Below are 21041 nucleotides of genomic sequence, written 5' to 3' on the forward strand. Positions count from 1 at the left end.
TGTAGAGTACATACCCTTTGTATTTGGCTTGTTTCATTCAATATCATCTTTCTAACATTCTCCCATGTTGCTACAGGTAGTAGAACTTCATTTTATTGCTGTATAGTATTCCTAGAATGTAGACCAGGAGCCAAATTATGAAACAGGAGTTTGTCTTTGACACCCACCCTCATCTTTCCTTAGTCATGTGGGTTTTTTTGTTTGTTATGTTTTGTTTGCATTTCCACTCCCAGATGAGCCCCAACTTTGTCCCCCTGCTTTCCTGACACAGCACACAGACCCCCATACCACCATCAATCCCTCAACCCTCCACATATCATGAAATGTACTCCTGAGCACTCTAAATAATAATATGCTAGGTAACTGCATTTTAACAAAAGCAAAGCCTCTGCCAAGCTTGGGTCGGGGAAAAAAAAAAAAGGCAAATTCACTTGTAGAAGTGAAGACATCAGTGAGCCAAAAGATGAGCTATTTTGTGAGTTTGCAGATCTTCTAGGCTCCTGAATAATAATGTACTATTATTGGCCAGGCGTGGTGGCTCACGCCTGTAATCCTAGCACTTTGGGAGGCCAAGGCAGGTGGATCACCCGAGGTCACGAGTTCAAGACCAGCCTGGCCAATGTGGTGAAACCCCGTCTGTACTGAAAAATACAAAAATTAGCTGGGCGCAGTGGCAGGTGTGTGTAATCCCAGCTACTTGGGAAGCTGAGGCAGGAGAATTGCCTGAACCTGGGAGGCAGAGGTTGCAGTGAGCCAAGATTGCACCATTGCACTCCAGCCTGGGAGACAGAGCAAAACTCCATCTCAAAAAAAAAGAATGTACTATTATTTATCCATCCATTCTACTGCTGATAGACACTTGTGTTGTTTCCAAATTTAGGCTCTTATAAATAATACCTTTACGACATTTTTGTACATGTATTTTGATTAACATACGTAGATGTTTTTATTAAGAATTTACATAAGAGTGGAGTTAGGAGGCCATAGATATGCATTTGTTTGTCTTTAATAAACACTTGAAAATAGTCTTCAAAACTGGGCTGTGCCAGTTTATACTCTGGCTAATAGTAGAACAGTTCCAGTTATTCCACAAACTTACTAAAACTTGCGTTCGTATTTTAGCCTTTTGGGTTGGTAGGCAGCAGTATCTCATCATGATTTTAACTTGAAATTTTATGATAACTAATAATGCTGAGCACCTTTTCATATGCTTATAGTTATTTGGATAAACTTGTGAATTTATATTCAAGCCCATTTTTTTTTGTGGGTATCTGTCTTTTCCTTAGTGATTTGTTATTTATATATTCTGGATATCAATCATTTGTCAGATATATATGTTGAAAATTAAATATCACTTCTCAGTTGTTGGCTTGACTTCTCATTCTCCTAATGGTGTCTTTAAATGAAAAGAAATTTCAGCTTCGTTCTTCTTCAGAATTGTTGCCATATAAGTTTTAGAACCAGATTTCTAATTTCTATAAAAATCTTACTGAAATATTAGTTGGGATTAAATTGAACTCCTACATCAATTTGAAGATATTTGATGTTTCCCCAATCCATGAAAATGGTATATCTTTGCATTTATTTATGTCTTTTTACATTTTTCTCAGCAATACTTTTTGTAGATTTTAGTATATAGGTTTTGTAAAATTTAGATTAGAGTTGTTTCTAGGCACCTTAGGCATCTTTGTGCAACTGCAAATGATGTTTTTATTGTTTTATTTTCTAATGTTTTGTTACTAATATTAATATATAGAAATATTGGTGATTTGTATGTTTGCTTATGCAAACTTGCTAGCATCTAATATCAATTAGAGTTGCTTATATATTTTTTGAGATTTTCTACCTGTATATATATAATTGTATCATCCACATATAATGATAACTTTACATTTTCCTTTTTAGTCTTTATATATATATCTTTTTGTTCTTGCCTAAATGCACTAAGACCTTTTATATAATGCCGGATAAAATTGATGATACTGGACGTCATTGTTTCTGACCTGAGGGTGAAAGTGTTCAATATGTTACCATTAAGTGTGGTGCTAGCTGTATTGTTTTGTACATACTTTTTATTGTTTCCTTAAAGAAGTTTTCATATATCCCTAGGTTGCTGAGGGTTATTATCATGACTAGTATTACATTATATCATGTCATTTTTCTGAATCTATTGAAATGATTATGTGATTTTTTTAAAATTTTACTAATATGGTGGATTTCATTGATTGTTTTTTGTTGTTAAAAAGTTGTTAAACTAACCTAGCAAACTTGGAAAAAAATGCCTACTTGGGTCATGATGCATTTTTTTAATTACCAAGTTCAATTTGCTGATATTTTGCTTATGATATTTATATATAAATTCATGGAAGATATTGTAGTGTAGTTTTTCTTTCTTGTAATGTTTCATTTAGATTTGGGTATCATTTTTATGATAGCCCTTTAAAATGATTGGGTAATTATTTTTCTCTTAAGCAGTTTATGTAAGATTACTATTATTTCTTTCTTACATACTTGGAAGAATTTACAATGAAGTAGCAGACTTGAAATTTTCTTCACAGGAAGAACTTTAATTATAGATTTATTTTACTTAATAGATATAGGACTATTTCAGTTTTTGGTTTCTTCTAGCATCTGTTTTCATAAGCTGTGTTTTAGTCATGTATTTTTTCAAGAAACTTGTTCATTTCATCTAAATTTTCAAGCTTAGCAGCATAAAATTGTTTATATATCTCCTTATTAACTTTTTATGTATCTAGGGTGTGTAGTGATGTCCTTTCTTTCACTTATAATTTCATGGTTTGTGCTTTTCTCCTTTTTTGAAACAGTACCTTAGAGGTTTATTAATCTTTTCAAAAAAAAACTAACTTTGGTCTTTGTTGATTTTTCTCTACTACACATTTGCCTTTTGCTTCATTCATTTCTGCTCTTATCTTTATTTCCTTCCTTTACTTCCTTTGGGTTTAGTTTCACTTGTTTTCTCAGCATCTCAAGATGCTGATTTTCAGATTTTCTTTTTTTCTAATATAGGCATTCAGAGCTATAATGTTCTCTATAAATACTGCTTTGGCTGTATCCCACAAGTTTTTATATGTTGTATTTTATTAGCAAAACATTTTCCATTTCCCTTGTAATTTATTTTTGACTATGCATTTTGAAGGAATGCATTAGTATCAAAACATCTAAAGAGTTTTGATACATTGCTCTGTCATTGATTCTAATTTAATTACACTGTTATCAGAGTATATTCTCTATGTTATTTCAGGCTTTTGATTATTTATATATGTGTATATATATATATATATACACACACATATATATATACACACACACATATATATAAAGATTTACCTTATGCTCCTTTATACCGTCTATGTTGATATATGTTTCAAGTATGTTCTGCAGTTAGTTGTTTGGTATAATGGTCTACATTTTTATGTCAATTAGGCAAGATTAGTTAATTGTGTTTTTCAAATCTTCTAAGTCCTTGTTAAATATTGTGCCTCTTATCTACTAGTTACATACTTGAAATCCCCAAGTATGATTGTGGATTTGTCGTATTCTATTTTTAGTTCTGTCAACTTTTGCTTTATGTATTTTGAAACTGGGTTATTATGTATATACAAGTTGAATTATTCTGACTTACTGTTGAATTGATGTTTTTATCATTATGTAAAGTAATTATTGAATAATGCAACACTTTGAGGATGTGATGGGCAGGAGGCTGAAGAGCTAACCTTAAAACCTTTCAAAGGGCAGAACTGAGCCTCTTACTGCCTCTCAGAGCTAAGGAGATAGGGACCCAGCAGTTTCTCAATCACAGCAAAGGAACAAGAACAAATCAAAGGTGGAGTAAGCTTTACAAAAACTCTGTGCCAGCACTAGCCCAGCTTAATCTGTGACCAGCTTTAAGTGATTTCTCTTATCTGCCTAACATCACCAGGAGGAATTCTTTGTGGTAGAAAAGAACATCACTGAAAGCAGAGTATCACAAATTTGTTCCTAAAGAACTAGATAGTAAATAATTTTGGCTTTTTGAGCCAATGGCAAAATCAAGGCTATTTTGTAGACATTTTTACAGCCATTTAAAATATAGCCATTTAAAATGTAAAAACTATTCTTAGCTCACAGATGGTTAAAAAAGAAAATCAGATGGTTGGTCAAATTTGGCCACAGGCCATAGTTTGCTGACCCTTGATCTAGAGCCTCTACACGTGTGGCATACAATAAAAAGATTACTAGGTATGCAAAAAGGCAAGAAAATGTGACTAATAATCAAGAGGAAAAAGGAGACCCAAAGAAGATTCAGAAATTGGGTTTAGCACACAGAGACTTTCAAATAGCTACAATTTACATATAAAAATAGAAGAAAGTATTGACAAAAATAATCGAAAAATGGAGACTTTTAAAAGAGAATTAAAATCTATAAAATAATTCTAGAATTGCAAAATATAAATCTGGAATTAAGAACTCATTTGATATGTTTAATAGAAGATTCAGGCTGGGTACGGTGGCCCACGCTTGTAATCCCAGCACTTTGGGAGGCCAAGGTTGGTGGATCACCTGAGGTCAGGAGTTTGAGACCAACATGGCAAAATCCTGTCTGTACTAAAAATACAAAAATTAGCTTGGTGGTGCGTGCCTGTAATCCTAGCTGCTCTGGAGGCTGAGGCAGAGAATCAGTTGAACTGAGGAAGCGGAGGTTGCAGTGAGCTGAGATCACGCCACTGCACTCCAGCCTGGGCGACAAGAGCAAAACTCTGTCTCAAAAAAAAGAAAAAGAAAAATTAGCAGATTGACTTAGCATAAGATAGTAAATTAGTGAACTTGAAGACAAGTCAATGAAAAGAAAATCCAAACAAGCCCAGAGAAAAGAACAGAAAAACAGAGCAGAAAACATAAGAAACATGCAAAACAGCCAAAAAGGCTGAAATATTTGTAAGAGAAGTCCCAGAAAGGAATAAAGAATGAGGAAAAGTGATATTTGAAGAAGTAATGTCTGAGAAAGGGTAAATTAAAAGGAGGTAAACTTATATATTAAAATATAAAACAGTAAAAAGTTGAACTAGATATATATAGATCAAGATAATATCTCAAAATTATCATGTGATATGAACAGGGCAAAAAAAATTGTAAATAATGATATCATCATGTAAAGTTTAGGTACAAAAAATTATTTACATGATATATGCACTATGTATAATTTATTGATATATGGATATTTGTGTGTGTGTGTGTGTGTATATATATATGTATATATAAATGAACTGGAAGGATGCATGCAAAACTCATGTCAGCAATTGTCTCTGTGAAGGGAGAGGAAACCACTCAAGAGCAAAAATAGAGGAGAATTCAGTTTTATCTATATAGTGTTTATTTTATTTATAAAAAGATATTAAGCAGGTATGACAAAATGTTACCAAGAGTTAGTACTAACTCTTCCATGGGTATATGGAAGTTTGTTATATCATTCTTTATGCTTTCCAATATTTAAAAGTTTTTTTCCAAAGAATTTTTAAAAACTAATCTACCTCTATGCTACAAGTCTCTTCCCTTGAAAAAAAAAAAAGCAGCAGTTAATGGGCATTAATCACTTCAAGACCAATATCATGTGGGTCGCCTTTGTGCTATGTAAAAATGATTGGTTGGTTTGGTTTTAGGCCATAATATTTAACTAGATAATGAAACTCATTAGGTGTCAGATAAACAAAAACTACAGAAGAATTAAACACATTTTCTTTTTAAACTTGCAGTTATTTTCATTATAAATACAACCTGAAAGAACTACACTCTAGTTGATTTTTCTGTCCATAACATCCAGTACTGTTAGTGATTGTAAGAATTATCTCTGTCAGTTTTATTTCTACCTGATAGGTTTTCTTTGTGTTCTGGCCTTCATTGTAATTACATGTCAGTCATTGAACCAGCATTATTTGGTACCTGACAAGTCCTTGCCATACACAAAACCCCTGTAGTGAGTATGTAGGAAAAAGAAACATAAAGAAGTTGCTGTTTCTACTTTCATGAAGCTCACTGCAAAAGGGGAAAAAGGCAAAACGCCGTAAAATCAAGACAAAGTAAGTTTTATGGTGGTGAGCAGAGCTGTGGCAGCTACAGAGGAGGTAGTAGTTAATTACAATTATGAAAGACTCAAGAGGGTACATTTGAGTACTCTTGAAGGTAGAATGACTACTTCATCAAAGTAGTCATAGAAACACTAGGTGCATATATGCTGTATCCCCATAAAATCAGAAGACTAGTGTGGCCAGAGTAGAGGATTGTTTGGGAAACCTGTTTTCTGTGTGGGGTGTATTTGGACATGAGGCTTGGAAGTTTGCTTGGAGTCAATTTATTGAGATCCTTGAATGGCATGGTGAAAAGTTTGGGATTTATTCTGCAGCCAGTGAGAACCTACTGAAACATTTTGTGTAGAGAGATGAGTGATGGGGTTGAACCAACATTTTAGGCACACTGACAGCAGAATGATAGGGAAGGGAGCTGAAAGTTTGGAGGCAAAAAAGTCAGTTAGAAAATCAGAGTCTGAACTCAAGTGGGGACAGTGGAGAGGAGGGAGAAATGAGAGACGTTTTTGAAGAGTAATTGTCAGGACTAGGAGGCTAATGGTTCTGAAGGCTAAGCTAGCTGAGACCTGGTTTTTATGCAAGTTGATTCAGAAGAGAGGAAATGAGAAGGGACATAAAAGGACAAATATGTTCAAGGATGAGGTTCAGAGATTGGTTTGGGGAGTGCTGTTTCTGTAGCATTACAGACGACTGGAAATTCCCTGAAAAGAGTCAGGGTTAGAGATAGAGAATTGAGAACCCTTATCAGAGAGATAATAATGAAGTCATGGGAGTAGATGGACTTACCAAGGAAAGAGAGAAGGCAGGAGAAAAATAAAACCGAGGTTGAAACAGAAGGGAATGCCCACATCTGTTGGTGGGTAAAGAGCCACCTAGCACAAGCACTAAGTGTGAATGTGACCAAAGACAGGGGACACCTGGAGGTGGCAGTGTAACCAAGATGAGGTAGATGGACTCTGCAGAGCTCTGGAGCTACAACGCTGGGATTAGAGTCCTTTCTTACTTACTTGTTTTGGGCAAGTTACCTGACCTCTTTGTGTGTTGGTTTCCTTACCTGTAAAATGAGGATAATAGTAGTACCCACCACATAAGGTTGTCATGAAAATTAAATGAGTTAGTGTATATGAAGTAAATAGAACAATGCCTGTTTTTACATAGAAAATGCTATATATGTGTAGTCATTGTTTTGTTGTTGTTACTTTCTAAAATAAAGTTTGTAAATGTATTTTTTACTATTTTTACAGTCATATATGTATATATACATTGTCATTCAAACAGCCAAATACTTTTTGTCCATGATGCCCAGTAAATTTTACTTTTTTATTTTCCATTATGATGACTGGTTGTTTTGCATCAGAAACCACCTCCTTTTAAAAAAATTTTTATTTTGAAAGTTGCAAAAAGAGTAGTTTCTATACCTTACTTTTGCTAATGTTAACATCTTACATATTTATTAAAACAAGAAAAGTTAAGAATACAACGCTATTGTCTAATCTACAGACCTTATTTGAATTTTGCATTTTCCCAGTAATAACTTTTTTCTTGTTCACAATACTTCCAAGATCCAACATTGCATTTAGATATGTTGTCTCCTTAGTCTCTTTTAATCAATGACAATTCCTCAGTCTGTCTTTGTTTTTCATGATCTTGACATATTTGCAGAGTATTTTTCAGTGGTTTTGGAGAAGCTCCTTCAATTCAGGTTTGTCTCATGCGTTTGCATAATTGGGTTGGGGTTATTCATTTTTGGCAAGAATACCACTTAAGTGATGTCATACCCTCCTCAGTGCATCATATCGGGGTGTATAACATCATTATGTCTTGTTACTGGTGATATTAACTTTGATCACTTGGTTGAAATTATGTTTTCAGCTGGGCACAGTGACTCACACTTGTAATCCCAGCATTTTGGGAGGCCAAGGCGGGCGGATCACAAGGTCAGGAGTTTGATACCAGCCTGGCCAACACAGTGAAACTCTGTCTCTACTAAAAATACAAAAATTAGCTGGTCATGATGGTGGGTACCTGTAATCCCAGCTATTCAGGAGGCTGAGGCAGGAGAATCGCTTGAACCCAGGAGGCAGAGGTTGCAGTGAGCCGAGATCATGCCACTACACTCCAGCCTGGGGGACGGAGCTAGACTCCGTCTCAAAAAAAAAAAACAAAAAAAAAACCCAAACAAAAAAGATGTTTTCCAGGTTCCTCTGCTAAAAAGTTTCTGTTTTGTAATTAGTAAAAATTATGTGAGGTGATACTTTGAGAATCTATAAATATCCTAGTTTCTTCAATACACTTCTCCCTACTAATTTTAGCATTCTTTGATATTTCTTGCCTACAAAAATTATTACTGTGATGTTTGACTAATGGTGATTTTTAAATTTTCATCATTCCTCCTATGTTGATTAATTAGAATTCTACCAAAAGGAAGAGCCACCCCTTATCTCCCATTTATTTATTTAATCACTTACTTATGTAAGTATATATTTACATCAGTCTGGACTTAGATACTTAGTCTTTGGGTCATAATCCCATGCTTTCATTATTAATATTGTTTCGTACAAATTGTTCCAGATTTGGCCATTAGGGGTACCTTCAAGTTTGTTCTGTGTCCTATTGGCATGTCCCCATCATTTTTTGAGCATTTCCTTCCTTTCTGGCATCACAAGATGTCCCAGGCTTCTCTTGTATTGTCCCTACCGTAGCTCTGGAATCAAACCGTCCTCCAAGGAACACTGATTCCTTTGGTTAGAGAATGATATTTAGGAAACAAGATCTGGATCCTAGGTGTGCTCATAGCTCCCAGGATTCCGTTGCTTCCAGGCCCAGGAAGTGCCTCTTTTTCCAGTCTCCTGGCCATCTTTCTGGAAGAGATATCCCCCGTGCATCTGTATTGGGAAAAATGGGACTTAAGATAATAACATATTCAGATTATGATCCCTTTGAAAATAGTAATAGAAAACCAATACTCTCTGTTCTTTTTCCTTTTTTCTTTTCTAGTTCTTCAGTTTGGATTCACAACTATCTTTGTGGCAGCTTTTCCCCTAGCACCACTTCTGGCCTTACTGAATAACATAATTGAAATTCGACTTGATGCTTACAAATTTGTCACACAGTGGAGGAGACCTTTAGCTTCAAGGGCCAAAGACATAGGTAAGTTGGATTTGGGTATGTTTTTAAAAAACTTATTAAACGCCTGGTGGATAAAATTTTAAAAGCCACAAACTAGATTTTTAATTATGTTTTCCATTTAAGATAATTCACCTAATTTTTGCAAAGAATAATTATATTAGTTTTAAATAATATTAGACAAGAAGTAAAGCTGCCTATTTGGAAGTTTATAATTTCCAGTGCTAGAGAATTTGTGCTTAAATAGAGTCTCAATTTGATTATTTCTATCTTAAGATTCTAGAATCTAAAATTTAGATTTATTATCACTTATATCCTTTTTAAAATAGATCTTCCATTTGCTTAACCTTGATTTGTTCTTTCCTAAATGTTTGCCTGATTTACATGAAGTATAATCCAGTTTTTCTAACAGCAGAGATGAACTTTGGTCTTTGACTAGAGATGCTGAGTTGAATCAGATGCAGCTCCCATGAGAGCTGCTTGAGATCACAGACTGTCTTTTATTCATTTCTGCATTCAGTGCTTAGCACAGAGCAGGCAGTCACCCAGCCAATATGTGTAGAAGAGAGTTGCATGTGGATGTTATTGTTAATGATGTCTTTTAACCTCCACATGAAACAAACACACATTCTGTGAGCACCTACCCTGGGTCAGTGTGTCATTGGCAGGGCCCACAAAGATGAACAGAAGGGACCCTATCCATACCCTTAAGGAGCTCCCAGTCTGGTGGGGCTTGACCTTATGTGTGCTGATCCTATCAGATGGTATTTTGGTATCTTATCATTAACCAGAATTCTCTGCCTCATGTCTGATCCTGACTATTAAGTCACAAGCATATAGACACTCCCATAGAAACTCACTCAATGCCAAGCTGTTTGCACAAATCTTTCCTCCTAGTTGCAACTGTCAGTATTTGGAAAGATGAAGAAAGGACCCATGAAAAGGACTTTTAAAAATAAATTCCATTTTTTCATAATTATTACCTCTGTTTTGTGTATGGAACTAATACAATGCTTCTATTTGAATAGGAATTTGGTATGGAATTCTTGAAGGCATTGGAATTCTCTCTGTTATTACAAATGCATTTGTCATAGCGATAACATCTGACTTTATCCCTCGCTTGGTGTATGCTTATAAGTATGGACCTTGTGCAGGCCAAGGAGAAGCTGGGCAAAAGTAAGTTTGCTATAAAACCATTATACAGTTTCTATTTCCTAGCCATTTTTTGAGGTTGGACACTCAGACAGAAGACTTTGCACTGGAGAATATGGAATACATGCCCAGAAGGAGAGGCCTGTGATAGGGGAGGTGGAATTATGACTTATTATAAATAATAATAATAACACTGTCAGCCAAAGAAAACATGTCCTCATCTACCAAAGAGTTGGAGGACATACAAGTCAGACAGGTTTTAGATGGAATCCAATGTAAGAGTGGCAATTAATCATTTTCCCCACCCCTGACCTCTGCCCACTATGAATTTAGAAATGTGTGATATGCTATTGTGTATACCAAAACAGTAGTATATGATGTATATATAGTTATATCATTTTATGAGCTTGCAAAAGGACAGTTACAATCTGATTTACATTGTGTCATTATGTGTAGACTCTGCAGATCTTACATAGGAAATACGGAACTAGGTACTGAGTACCCAGTAGGTCCTCAATAAGTATTTGTGAAATAAGTAAGTGAATGACTTTTTCCTGGGTATTGACCTGACCAATGTCTATATTACCCCAAGCAAGTTGAGTGGACTAAACTCCTTGGGAGGATCAATTCTATGGCATTGCCTCAATGGTTTGCAAAGCCAGGGCACTCTATATATGGTCAGATAAAGATGAGTCAAAATTATAACATCCCCTAGTTTCATTCCTGTACCTTGGAGAAAGGGCAAGAAGTCTTAACATGCTTTAAAAATCCCTGTTTTGCTAAAGCCAAAATAATTAAACTCTTATTATGGGATTTTGATGTCTATAGGTCAGAGTGAGGTGTGTTTAGGGATCACAGGGTCTTCTTAATAACCCAGAAATCACCCTCCATGGGCTGCTGTCTACTTATACAAGCAGCCCTGGTTTACTAGCCTGAGCCAGATTGATTCGTCCTCTACAGCCATTGTAGCTGATCGACCCCAAGGAGTTAAGTGCCACCAAATCAAATCAACTGAACTCATGCAAACTTGGCCTGGGTCCACTTTCATTATTAATCCTACATAAATGGGCCAAGGCATGGATGATTGAGGAATGTCATAAAGCTCACAATCCAGTTATTTGAAAAGGCTCCTATAAAGTTCTTGACTACTATAAGCATGTAGCCATGACACACTAATTATCTAGCAACTTTTAGTGAGCATACCATCCCATTTTAAGAGAAACGTGAACACACATTATTTTTCCCAGGCATTTCTTTCTAATTGCAACTATCGTTGACATTCTCTGCTTGGCTTAGCCTGAAAAAGCTTACCTTCACTCAAACCACTTTCACATATGTTTTTAGTTGATTCTCAAAACAGCCCCGGGAGGATGTGCATCATAATCTTCACTTTGAGGAGCAGGAAGAGATTAAAAGAGGTTAAGTCCAGAATCACAAGGCAGAGTAACTCTGGGAGCCCACGTGAAGGTAGAGCCTCGACTCACTCTCCATCCCGCACCTCACAGCCCTTGGGGCTGTCCCTTAACAGTAAACCCCCTGGAGTTTCTGTCGCAGTGGTGTTTCAGTTCTTTCCCAAATTCAAATGTGGTGAAATCTACCTTGTTTTAGGGGGAACCAAAAACAAAATGGGAACCTTTGTACACAATTGATAGTGAATCAAAGCTTTAGAATTTTAACAACCTATTAGATTTGAGTCAATGTCCGCAGTGATTAAAGTGTATCTAATAGCCTCCTTATATCAATTTTACTGGGCTCTTCAGAGCTTTTCTATTCTTTCTTTCTTTTTTAACCTTTCTCTTTGACTTAGGAACCTTCTGCCACTTTCAATTTATAGATCTGCCTTTTGTTTTCTAATCCACTAGTGATTTTTCATTTTTTCAAATAGTTAAATTTATGTATGTTTCTTCATGAATCTTATTTTCTGCCTCACTGGCCACTCTATTACTTTTCAGATTTTTTTTCTTTTTCCAATTTAGAAATGCTTTAGAAATTATTGAACTCATAAGAGTAGCAGAATTGTCAAGGTATAGAAAGTCATAAGCCTTTGGGGTAGTACAGTGATTGCTGGCTCATCCCTTTCTTATGTATTAAAGGATTGAAAATAATAAGTGGTGAGTGATTTTACGGTAGAATTCTCACATTTAAATGAGTATGTGGTCTTCTCAGAAGTTACATGGAAGAGATATGCATCCTAATCCAAATGGCACTACCCGGTAGGAGACATTTTCTAGATCTTTCTTGGAAGTGCCTACAGAGGCCATCTACCATTCCTTTAAGAAAACTGACTTTATATTCACAGTTACTTTTTTATATTCATCTGTTACTTTTTTCTTGGTACTTCTCAATTCTCCCTGATCATCAGTGTAGCCTCATCTCCCTCTGTCTCATTGAGAGCTGGTGGTGGGTCACAGTGAGGGTATATAGCATTCCTGCCAGTAAACCCAGTGATAGACATGGGGTCTGTACTACCTGTGACCTTCCTGCTATAACAATGGGTCAGTGAGTTGACACTTGCATGCCACTAGCTGAACTTTATACAGCAAAATGTGATAAATCTCACTTGCCTGAATTGATGACAACTTCCACTATTTGATATTGACAATAGCTAACAGTCTACAAAAGGTGAAAGGAATTAGTGAAACGTCTAGCCGTCCGTCCATCTTTTCCCCCATTATGGGAATGATGTGGAAGGAAGACATACACAGCTGATAACTGTGTGTTCATGTACTAGGTACACATTTAATGCTTTGCACTCAGGAGTAACCACCGTCTAAAGACACATTTTCAACTTGGATTTATGACTGTCATTACATGCATAGGCCCATGAAACAGGTGTTTTATTTAAATTTAAATTTTCTTAATGGAGTTTTTGAGCAGAACAACCAATGGACAGTAGCGTTAGTCTTGATAAAGCCTCGGGGCTGGTCTGCGAGATAAGAGTATAGAAGGTGTTATGAATATTCCATTTCAGTGCTGGGCCTTTTTTTTTCACCAGTTCCCAGAACACCTTTCCCTTCCCACAGCTCAGATCTCTAGAAAGACTCTGCTAAAACTTACTCCCTCTCTGTGACAGCTAATCATCCTCAAGGCACTAATTTATTTTCATGTCCAGGTCTACACAGTTCCTAGGTAAGGGAGACATCATTCCGAATTACCCTTTCAGTAGGGGAGGCCTGCTGCCAGTTGGATTAAGGCATGTTACACACCCCCTGACCATTTGTTTTCACCCATGAGTGACTTGACAAATGGGTCCTTCAGCTTGGTTCATTTTTTTTAAGGCCATGATAAAGCCAGTGATTTGTCTTGAGCACGATAACACGCAGAACCCATGTGTTCTCAGAACTGTGTTCATGTCATCATTTTGGTTTAGTGTTCAGCAGCTTGGAATAATCATGCCAGACTTGTTAATGAAGAAAATCTGAAGATCATGATTTATTCATTCAATCAGTAATTATTTATTGACCCCCTGCTAGATGCAAGAAATAAATGAAATGAATAATCACCACTCACATTTACCTTACTTATAGGCTAAGATTTGTATCACATGCTGTACATTCATCGTTTAATATAATCCCCTCAAGGACCCTATGAGGTGGGAACTTCTGTCACTTTAAGAAGTTACATAAATCGGGTGTGGTGACACATGCCTGTAGTCCCAGCTATTCAGGAGTCTGAGGTGGGAGGATCGTTTGAGCCCGGGAGGGCAAAGCTGCGGTGAGCCATGATCGCACCACTGCACTCCAGCCTGAGCAACAGAGCAAGGCCCTGTCTCAGAAAAAAAAAAAAAAAAAAAGAAGAAGAAGTAAGAAGTTATATAATGTGCCAATATTACATGACTAGAAACCAGCAGAACTAAGATTTGACCCCAAAACCCAAGCTTTTGTATGTAAAACACTATTTAAAGAAAAACGTATACAGGATGTATCTAAGTGCTAATTTCACCCAAAGTTTCAAACATTGTTATTTCAGTAAGTGCATGTGTTCACCACAATGTTCGATATGTAAAACTGTTTAGAGACTTGTAGAAAAGATGTTTCTAGGAGTGCTACTTGCTATCATACTTTAAAAATGGGCTTTTTCTTGAGTGGAATTATTGACAGAATGATTAAATCCTTGATTTTATCTACCCATTCAATCTAGAATGATTGATAGAATCTCATACTTTAGTTTCCTCCAATCAGATCAATTCAATATTTACAGGATTCCTACACTGCACAAGACTGTCCTAAGTCACAGGATACATAAATACCTAAGATACCTGCGTGCTCCCAAAAAACTACAGTCCAAAGGAGAGGGCATATATGTATGCTGCCAACTCTAGTACAAGCGATCTGGTAATGGTGAACTAAGTATAGCGGCACTACAGAGAGAGGGGAAGGAGTGAGATGTTGTGACTGGAGCGATTAGGTTGTCTTCCTAGAAGGAGTGGTGTTTCAGTTGGCTGCTGAAGGATAAATACTATTTCCACTTGTAAAGGAAGAGGTAGGAAATTCTAACAGAAAAGATAACAAGCAGAGGCATGAAAACATCAGAAGCTTTCAGGGAATATAGTCTAACAGGACTGTAGCATGGGATATGAGTTGGGGGGATCATATGCACACCAATCATATTTGGAACATTTTGAGAATATCTATAAATATATATAAAACCATTAATGAGGAACTGTGTTTATGTGTATCATCAACAAAAGAAGCTGTGACTTACATATAATTTTTGCCCATCATGTAATGCTGTTTTTTACCTATTTCACTGAAACATTAATTGGGGTAGAGATGTTCTATATGATGATTCTGCAGAAAAAGGATGAGAACCAAAGCAAGCAACTTGTTCCTGATTCAACATGCCCAGGGCTTTCCAGCACATTTCAACCTGAGTTCTGGTTAACAAGAAAGGGCCAGTTAAAGGCATTTACAATTGCAGGGACGTCTGGAAAGCAGGGTCTTCAGGGAACTGGATACAGAGAAGGTGATCAGTGTTCTAATGATAGAATTTGCCTCCTCTTATAGGTGCATGGTTGGCTATGTGAATGCCAGCTTGTCTGTATTTCAAATTTCTGACTTTGAGAACCGATCTGAGCCTGAATCTGATGGCAGTGAGTTCTCGGGGACTCCTCTTAAGTACTGCAGGTGAGTGTGGCACCCAGCGTGGCTCTGCCTGAGCTGGGCTGGCTCCACCGTGGGAAGGTTTTACTCTGAAGGCCCCTTCTGGCTGAGTGTGTTTAAAGCAGTGACTGTCAATCTCAACAATGTATTAAAAGCACATGGAGAATTTTCAAGCCTTCTCTTGCCTGGAATACAACCCAAACCAATTAAAACAGAATGTCAGGGGGTGGAACTCAGAAACCAGGTGCAGGCCAGAATTGAGAACTGCTGGCTTAAAGGGAAAAACTAAAAATATAGTGGTGAAGGTTATACCCCTGCTCCAGGGACTCAGGGACAGACAATCCCCAAGGGGGTTGAGTGACAGCTGTTGAGGGCACTTGTCTTTGTTCTGCTTCTCTCTCTTGCCCAGAGTATATCACATCACATTTCTAAATGTTGAACAACTCAGAAGCCTGTGGAAAGAGGCCCAGTTCATTTCAGGTTCCACCACAGTAGGCTCTGCAACATGTGCTCATTCTCTTTCTTTCTCTCCCTCTAAAAAGGAAATTAATTAAACTATGCCTCTTGATGTGTATCTATACAAACATACATGAAGGAGAATTTGTTGAGCACCTACTCTGTGCCAGAAACTGTTACTCCATTTAATCGTCACATCAGCCTTCTAAGTTAGGCAATATTATCTCATCTGACAAATGATAAAACCATTGAGTAAAAGCTCAATGAGATTACTTGTGCACAGCTCTCGAAGAGTCCAGATGGCACCTTTTTCTCTTAATACTTTGATGTTATAAGAATTCTGTGGGCTCACACCTGTAATCCCAGCACTTGAGGAGGCCAAGGTGGGAGGATCACTTAAGTCCAGGCAGTCAAGTCTGCAGTGAGCTATGATAGCACCACTGCATTCAAACTGTGGAGCAAGACCTTGTCTCAAAAACAAAACAAAGAATTTTGGAGATTCCCCATCATGACATTCTATGTTCTCCCTGTAATCAAAGCCACAAAGAAGAACAGCCATGGAGTCCTAGATGCTTTGACATAGGGACTTTTGTAATGATCCACTTCAGTCCCTCATCTTACAGAAGGTGAGGGTGAGAGAAGCCAGGGGCTCCCCATTTCTGTGCAGTGACAGCATACCCTCCACCCCTTTAAACACTCATGCCAAGTTCCCAGGTCTCATTGGCTGTCACATCTCATCAGATGGCTTATTTCCTTTCCCACATGGAGTAACAAGTAAGATGGGGAGAAAGACTGGCTGGAATATAATCTAGTGTCACTCTCTGTTGGGGTCTGGTGGAGAAGCAAGCAATTAAGCAACAATTGATGCTTTCTTCAGTAGATTTTCCACTTGCTTTCCCAGACCATTTCATACATGAAATTATTTAGCAAGCATTGTTAGACATATGCAGGATCCTAAGTATGAAATGCTTCAAAATAAAATGCCAACTATTATTTGGAGTTAAAAACTTTGTAATCATTTGAAAATAAGATAAAAATACATAGTCTTTCTCCTCTTCTGCTTCCTGGCTCATAATTCTTCCCGCCTGTCTCACATAGTAACATAAAAGTATATTCCAGAAATTATTAATATGAATGGAGTTGTTAATGCTGGCACCATTAAGTTAAATTATGATTGTTTTGCTTAGCATTTTTCTTAAAAGTCCCCCAAATAAAACATTTTTAAATTTCTAATTAAAATCAAGTAAAATAATATTTTCAGGTTTGTTTTCAGTCATATAGCAGGTGAGGCATCTGGATCATTTCTCGGGCTGAAAATATATAAACATGTAGAGAAAAATTTAAAAACACCTTCTCAAATACATTAATAACCTGGGAAGAATATTTGGTATTCTAAGGCAGAAAGAAGTGGTACACAGAGCATTGCAGCCAACTTTTACCCGAAGGGAATTTGCTGAAGTGAGTGGACTGGAGCTTTCTTTTTCTTTCTTTCTCTTATTTTTTTTAATACTTCTAGTTCTAGGGTATGTGTGCACAGCGTGCAGGTTTGTTACATATGTATACATGTGCCATGTTGGTGTGCTGCACCCATTAACTCGTCATTTACATTAGGTATATCTCCTAATGCTATCCCTCCCCCCTCCCCCCAACCCACAACAGGCTCTGGTGTGTGATATTCCCCTTCCTGTGTCCAAGTGTTCTCATTGTTCAGTTCCCTCCTATGAGTGAGAACATGCGGTGTTTGGTTTTTTGTCCTTGCGATAGTTTGCTGAGAATGATGGTTTCCAGCTTCATCCATGTCCCTACAAAGGACATGAACTCATCATTTTTTATGGCTGCATAGTATTCCATGGTGTATATGTGCCACATTTTCTTAATCCAGTCTATCATTGTTGGAGCTTTCTTTTTCAAAGCTTTCCATGGTTAGGGAAAGTGAAAGAAAATATAGAGGCCAGGTGCAGTGGCTCACCCTGTAATCCCAGCACTTTGGGAGGCTGAGGTGAGTAGATAGCTTAAGGTCAAGCGTTTGAGACCAGCCTGGGCAACATGGTAAAACCCTGTCTCTACCAAAAATACAAAAACATTAGCCAGGCGTTGTTGTGCACATCTGTAGTCCCAGCTACTCGGGAGGTGGGAGGATCACTTGAGTCTGGGAGAAAGAGATTGCAGTGAGCCAAGTTCGCACCACTGCACTCCAGCCTGGGTGACAGAGCGAGATTCTGTCTCAACATAAAAGAAAAGAAAATATAAGAATGACCAGCCTGTAAGTATGTACTTATATACTATATAAAACAACCATAATGTAGTCACAGTAGAGTCTATTATACAGCAATAAAAATAAACCACATGCAATAATGTGAATGAATCTTAGTAACATAATAGTAAAAAAAGCAAGCCCCAGCAAACTACATATAGTATAGTACCCTTTCTATAAAGTTCAAAAACAAGCTAAATAGTACAATATTCAGACAAATGCATATACATATAAGTTAAAGATAAAAATGAAATTCAGGGTAAGGGAAGCAATTGATGTAAGTTCCTGGTAAAGTTTTAGTTCTTGGGCTTCATAGTGGATTTATGAGAGCATGCTATATTATTAAAGTATTACTTTAATGGAGTCACATGGATTAAAGTTCTCTGAATAGTGTCTGGCCCCCAGTAGGTATTCAGCAAACATTTGTGGAATTTTATGCCAACTCAAAAGTGATAGCTGGAGGATACATTAGGAAGGACTCTTCTAGTGGCAAGTGGCAGAAATCCAGGGCAAACTGACTTAAACAACAAAAAAATGTTCAGTTAACTGGGAGAGTCAAGGGGTGATAGGAGCTTCAGTAATGGCCGAATCCCAGGCCTCAAGCAGTGTCAGCAGGATGCTGCCTCTCTGCTGTCTCTGCTTTGCTTTCTTGACTTCCTTCTCAAGCAGGCTCTCTCTCTCCATACAAGGCCACCAGGAGTCCCAGGCTTTTGCCTTCTGTGGGCTTAGTGATCATTCACTAAGTGACAGTTCTAGCAGACATCTTGATGATGTCACTGATCAGGTCTGGCTCATCTTTTGAGCTGAGATCAGGCAGGTGGAGGGGGAAGTCCTAGTCAACCCACACAGATGATTCCCCAGAGGAGAAGAGATATTATTTTATCAGAAGAAAAATGCTGGACAAGCAAAACAACAGATATCCAGTATAGAGAAACTGTTCAAACTTCCCTCCTATTGAATGAGGACTATATAATGAGAATGGAAGAGATTTGAGAATCAGAAAAATCATAGTTTGAATGCAACATTTTCCTGTGTCTTTATAGATACCGGGACTACCGTGACCCGCCTCATTCATTGGTGCCCTATGGCTACACACTGCAGTTTTGGCATGTCCTAGCTGCTCGATTAGCTTTTATCATTGTCTTTGAGGTAAGTTTCCTCAGCCAAATTCTTTATTTCCTTTGACATAATGAAGTCAGTAGGAGTAATGAATAAAAATAAGTGATGGGGATTTTGAATGTGATTATCTATACTTCCAGAAGTAGTAGTATCGTATTATGTAACCTCTTTTTGATCTTTTCTTTTTCTTAATTGAAGTATTTGTTTTTCCAAGACATATTTGAAAGTCCATAGTTGGTTTTTAATGGACAAATCTGAACTCATTTGTCCTAAATGTAATTTTCTGGGGCCATAGTTCTTAAACTTTAGCAAAAATGCAGTTTTTCCATCCTCATTCCCAGATATTCTGACATATCATGTCTGTGACTTGTTTTACATGAGCTCCCTGTAATGATTCTGACTATAGGCATTCTGGGACCATAATTTGGAAACGTTTGGAAAACATCAGCCCAGTAAGACTCATTCTTTTTTTTCTTTTTCTTTTTCAACTTTTATTTTAGATACAGTGGGTACATGTGCAAGTTTGTTACAAAGTTACATTGCGTGATGTTGAGGTTTGGGGTGCGACTGAACCCACCACCCAGGTAGTGAGCATAGTATTCAATAGGTAGTTATTCAGCCCTTGTCTCCTCCCTTTCTCCCCTCTCTAGTAGTCCCCAGTGTCTGTTGTTCTCATCTTTATGTCCATGTGTACCCAGTGTTTAGCTTCCACTCTAAGTACATACAGTAAGAACACGCAGTGTTTAGTTTTCAGTTTCTACATTAGTTCACTTAAGATAACGGCCTCCAACTACATCCATGTTGCTGCAAAGGACATGGTTTCATTCTTTTTTATGGCCACATAGTATTCCATGGTGTATACATACCACATTTTCTTTATCCGGTCCACCACTGATGGGCACCCAGGTTGATTCCATGTCTTTGCTATTGTGAATAGTCCTGTGATTGACACATGAGTACATGTGTCTTTTTGGTGGAATGCTGTATTTTCCTTTGAGTATATACCCAGAAATGGGATTGCTGGGTTGAATGGTAGTTAAACCCTTTGATCTTTGAGAAATCTCCAGACTACACAGTAGCTGGATTAATTTACATTTCCACCAACAGTGTGCAGATGTCCCCTTTTCTCTGCAGCCTCGCCAGCATCTGTTAATTTGTTTACTTTTTTTTTTTTTTTTAGACTGAGTCTCGCTCTGTCACCCAGGCTGGAGTGCAGTGGCACAATCTCGGCTCACTGCAACCTCTGCCTCCCGGGTTCAAGCAATTCTCTGCCTTAGCCTCCTGAGTAGGTGGGATTACAGGCACCCGCTACCACACCCGGATAATTTTTGTATTTTTAGTAGAGACGGGGTTTCACTGTCTTGGCCAGGCTGGTCTTAACCTGACTTCATGATCCATCTGCCTTGGCCTCCCAAAGTGCTGGGATTACAGGCATGAGCGACTGCACTTGGCCTGACTTTCTAATAAGAGCCATACTGACTGGTGTGAGATGGTATCTCATTGTGGTTTTGATTTGCATTTCTCTAATCTCCTTAGAGATTCTGAGCATTTTTTCATATTATTGTTGTCTGCTTCTATATCTTCATTTGAGAAGTATCTGTTTGTGTCCTTTGACCACTTTTTAATGGGGTTATTTGTTTTTTACATGTTGATTTGTTTAAGTTCCTTACAGATTCTGGCTATTAGACCTTTATTGGATGCATAGTTTGCAAATATTTTCTCCCATTCTGTACAGTGTCTGTTTACTTCTTT

The 21041-nt window shown here is 37.4% G+C and overlaps 1 protein-coding gene across 9 annotated transcripts in view; it reads left to right on the forward strand.

Moving 5' to 3' along the window:
• ANO4 (anoctamin 4) overlaps positions 1 to 21041 on the forward strand; it is a 430350-nt gene that overhangs the window by 403001 nt on the left and 6308 nt on the right. For all 9 annotated transcript variants that reach the window (XM_054527543.2, XM_054527542.2, XM_054527546.2 and 6 more), the window contains 4 exons: positions 9078 to 9230; positions 10235 to 10382; positions 15365 to 15484; positions 19214 to 19319. In XM_054527543.2, coding sequence (XP_054383518.1) covers positions 9078 to 9230; positions 10235 to 10382; positions 15365 to 15484; positions 19214 to 19319 — 527 coding nt within the window. The remainder of the gene's footprint in view (positions 1 to 9077; positions 9231 to 10234; positions 10383 to 15364; positions 15485 to 19213; positions 19320 to 21041) is intronic.

Source organism: Pongo abelii, chromosome 10 (assembly GCF_028885655.2).
Source record: "Pongo abelii isolate AG06213 chromosome 10, NHGRI_mPonAbe1-v2.0_pri, whole genome shotgun sequence".
NCBI classification, from domain to species: Eukaryota; Metazoa; Chordata; class Mammalia; order Primates; family Hominidae; genus Pongo; species Pongo abelii.